Consider the following 3,544-nt stretch of genomic DNA (forward strand, 5'->3'; position numbering starts at 1 on the left):
TTTTTTTTTTTTTTTTTTTTTTTTTTTTTTTTTTTTTTTTTTTTTTTTTTTTTTTTTTTTTTTTTTGTGCCGGTGATCGAATTTGGGGCCTTGTGCTTGTGAAGCAGGCAGTGAAACCATTGAGCTAAATCCCTGGCCCTCTTTTGTTTTCTCTTTAGTTTATCTCCTCACTCCTCTAAATTTAAATAATCACCTAGATCTACTTATGATTCCTGTCTTAAACCATATAACAAAATCCCTGATACTGGATCATTTATAAACAGAAATCTCTCATAGTTCTGGAAGCTGGGCCATCCAAAATCACGCCACTGGCAGGTTCAGGGTTGAATTAGAGCCTCTTCCTCATAAATGGTACCATCTAGGTGTTCTTACAGGATAAAAGGGATCAAAGGGTGTAAAAGAAACCTAGCGGGTTCCCTTCAGCCCTTTTTTAAAAGTCCATTCATGAGTGCAAAGCCTTCATGACCTATCATCTCACCAAGGCAATGCCTTTTACTATTGTTGCACCAGGGATTAAATATCAGCATGAACTTTGAAGGGGACGCATTAAACAATGGCAGCTCCCAAATCTGTCTCTTCTCCTGACTCCTTCCCTGAGCTCTGGACTCAAGCAGTCACTTGCCTCCTTGGTGTCTTTATTTTGGTGACTACCAGCATCCCAGACTGATCATGCCTAAAACAAAGTTCAGTTTTCCTCCTAATGGGCCTCATTTCAGAAATGATACTCCAGTCAAAAAATGGAATAATTATCTATCTTTATGTATGTATTAATTTTAGTTCCTCCCTCACTAGTTTGAAAACTCTAGGAAGGCAGAGTGTCATTTTGGGTCAACATTGTATACTCAGTGCTTAGTACATTACCCAGTATGTGATAGATGAGCAATAAATAATTGCTGAATGAAGACATATTTCTGGATCTCAAATTGCTTACAATTTTGTTAGAGAAATCAGATGTCCTTGTGTACTGCTAAACACTATAGAAAAGTACAAAATTAAGTTTCACATTGCTAAATAGTAAAGATAACACTCTGGGAGTTTAGGAGCAGGGTGATTAGAGAAGACCACATGGAGATATTGGAGATATGGATAAGTTTTAGATAAGCAAAGAGGAACATGAGCATAATAGCAAGGAATGGCCCTGCAATGGAATTTGAATTGTTTAGGGGACAGTGAGGAGACCACTGTATTTCAGAAACTATTTAACAACACAAGCCTTTCACTTCAGATAATCTGATTAATGGACCTGTTGGATGGTAGGATATACAGAAGTAGGAAGCGGGGCAATACTCCAGCCAGTGGGAAGAACTCAAACAATCATCCACAGCTGATACTCTAAAGAATCAAGTATTTCATATTCAATGTTTTATTTGGGTATCATATAAACAAAATTTTATGAATGTAATTGTGAACTTGTGGCATAATTAGAAAAAATTGATTCAATCTGATTTTTGAGAATGAATTTTGTTTGCAGCTGAAGAGCTCACTCATCATGCTTCAGAAATCCTTTGATCTACTAAATAAGAACAACACCGGCATGGCTGTTGGAAGCTAGTGATCTTGTGGACTAAAACATCTGGAAGACAACTAGAGGATGAAGGATTTTAATTGTCCCAGGAATGTCTCATTTTCTTATTGAGGCTTCTAATATGAATATTCTTTTTAATAACATTTGTTTAATTATTCTCTGATGGCCTTAAGAATTCTGTTTTTTGACTTCCCACAATTTTTTAAACTATGAATTTTCCCAGTGAACTGTGAAATACATTCTAGAATTAAGATTCTAGTACAAAAAGAAAGTGAGACTGAATTTGATGCTTTAAATTTGTCTGTTAGCACAGCATCAGTACATGTCCAACAGACTGCTTTCCCAGTTGTGGTTAGTTTATGAGATTACAGAAGATAATATGAATAGAAAGCTCTAGTATTACCAGTTTGAAAGGACAGTTCTTTTAAACATATACATTTCTAGGTTTTTATCATGTAAATGTTACAGTGTCCTCATTTATTTGGTATGCAAAGTCAGTAGTCCAATGTTTTAGATATGCACGTTGTTTATTATATGAAAAGTTCCTTGGTTATTTGTATCTTGATGAAAGTTAATTTTTTAAAAAAATATCAGAGGTGGGATTGCCTTGCCTCTTTTATATACATCATTTGGCAGAAGAGTCAGTTTAGGAAAAGGAAACATGTAGGATACCAGTGCTCAAAATGAAGAACCATCATCTGAGTTTTAAAAACCAGAACATTATGTTAAAATCTGGACATTTGATAATAGATCAAATGCATACTTGGATTAACAATCTTTTATGGTGAGAGTGACCTATCTGAAAATAATTTGTTTTAGTGGCCACATATGGTGGCTTCATTCTTTATGTATGTGTGTGGCTTTTTTTTTTAGTTGGTAAATTATAAGTCAGACACAAACTTCAGCTCTTTTGGGGCATGTATGTCCCAACACAAATGTGCTGACTGAAGTGAGACAGACACAAGCTAGGGCTCTTTTAAAAAAGTTTTTAGGCATTTATGTGACAATAAAAGCAGTTCATGAAAATTAGAGGACTTCGTGAACTGACCTGCAATCAGATTTTCTTTCAGGACTTAGGAAAACTTCAGGAAGTGTTTATTGTTTTGTCTTTTTGAAGTCTTTCTCTGGAATCTGTAGATGTGTATATGGTATATATATTGCTACTATTTGAACAACTATTACTTATAGTTAACTATTTTCTTTTATCAGAGCCACCAAAGCCACATGGCATTGCAAAAGTCATTTTTGACAGATGCCTGTAGGGAATGAAAGTATTGACTCCATTAGAGGGAAAATGAATTTCATTAGTTGAATCCAATTAACCTGGGGATGCCAGTCTACCTACCTGTGGTTTTCTGGGTTAGAATATAAGTGTCTGACTGTAAGCAATGACTGGATTATAAACTTGAAACTTTCTGTTAAATTCACAAAGATGATCATTGACAAACTAAATGTTTTTATGGATTCTTTAAAACCTGTACTTTATAACATACCTCAAAGATTACCAAAGTTGTTTTATAAAGATTAAATAAATATGTATGGAGACGTCAGTTATAAAATTTGAATTTGTTATGTGTAAACTGGATGTCAGTAGACAAAATGATTTGTAAATTTTTTTCTGTTTAAAATAAAAAAAAACTAGAAAGTGTACACGAGACTGCATTCTTTAAAATTTGTAAAAAAAAAAAAAAAAAAAAAAACCCTAAAGAAGACTCTCATTTTAGGGTAATTTCATCTCAAATATGCAGACTACTGGAACAAAAGTACTGGAGGAGGCCTGCTCGCAGAATTTCTGCTGCTCGCCAGAAATCAAGTGAATGAACAAACTGGAAAAATCAACAGATCTGGGAGCAGGAATGGGCCTTTAAGGGAAGACAGACGAACTTGGGGGCGGCACCTCGGTACCAGCTCCCTAAAGCCTGTTGCCGAGTCTGAGAACTGGCTGGCCGACCGGCGGTCTCACTTAGTTGAAAATCCTCGGGCTCCGGGTATTTCCGTCTCCGAGCCTCGCCCGCACAC

The 3,544-nt window shown here is 35.6% G+C and overlaps 1 protein-coding gene across 2 annotated transcripts in view; it reads left to right on the top strand.

Moving 5' to 3' along the window:
• Gramd1c (GRAM domain containing 1C) overlaps positions 1–3,068 on the top strand; it is a 110,224-nt gene extending 107,156 nt beyond the window's left edge. For both annotated transcript variants that reach the window (XM_010630085.2, XM_019208329.2), the window contains one exon: positions 1,472–3,068. In XM_010630085.2, coding sequence (XP_010628387.1) covers positions 1,472–1,552 — 81 coding nt within the window. In that variant the 3' untranslated portion in view covers positions 1,553–3,068. The remainder of the gene's footprint in view (positions 1–1,471) is intronic.
• The last annotated feature ends 476 nt before the right edge of the window (positions 3,069–3,544 follow it).

The sequence above is a fragment of the Fukomys damarensis genome, unplaced genomic scaffold (assembly GCF_012274545.1).
Source record: "Fukomys damarensis isolate Sample0158 unplaced genomic scaffold, DMR_v1.0_HiC HiC_scaffold_24, whole genome shotgun sequence".
NCBI classification, from domain to species: Eukaryota; Metazoa; Chordata; class Mammalia; order Rodentia; family Bathyergidae; genus Fukomys; species Fukomys damarensis.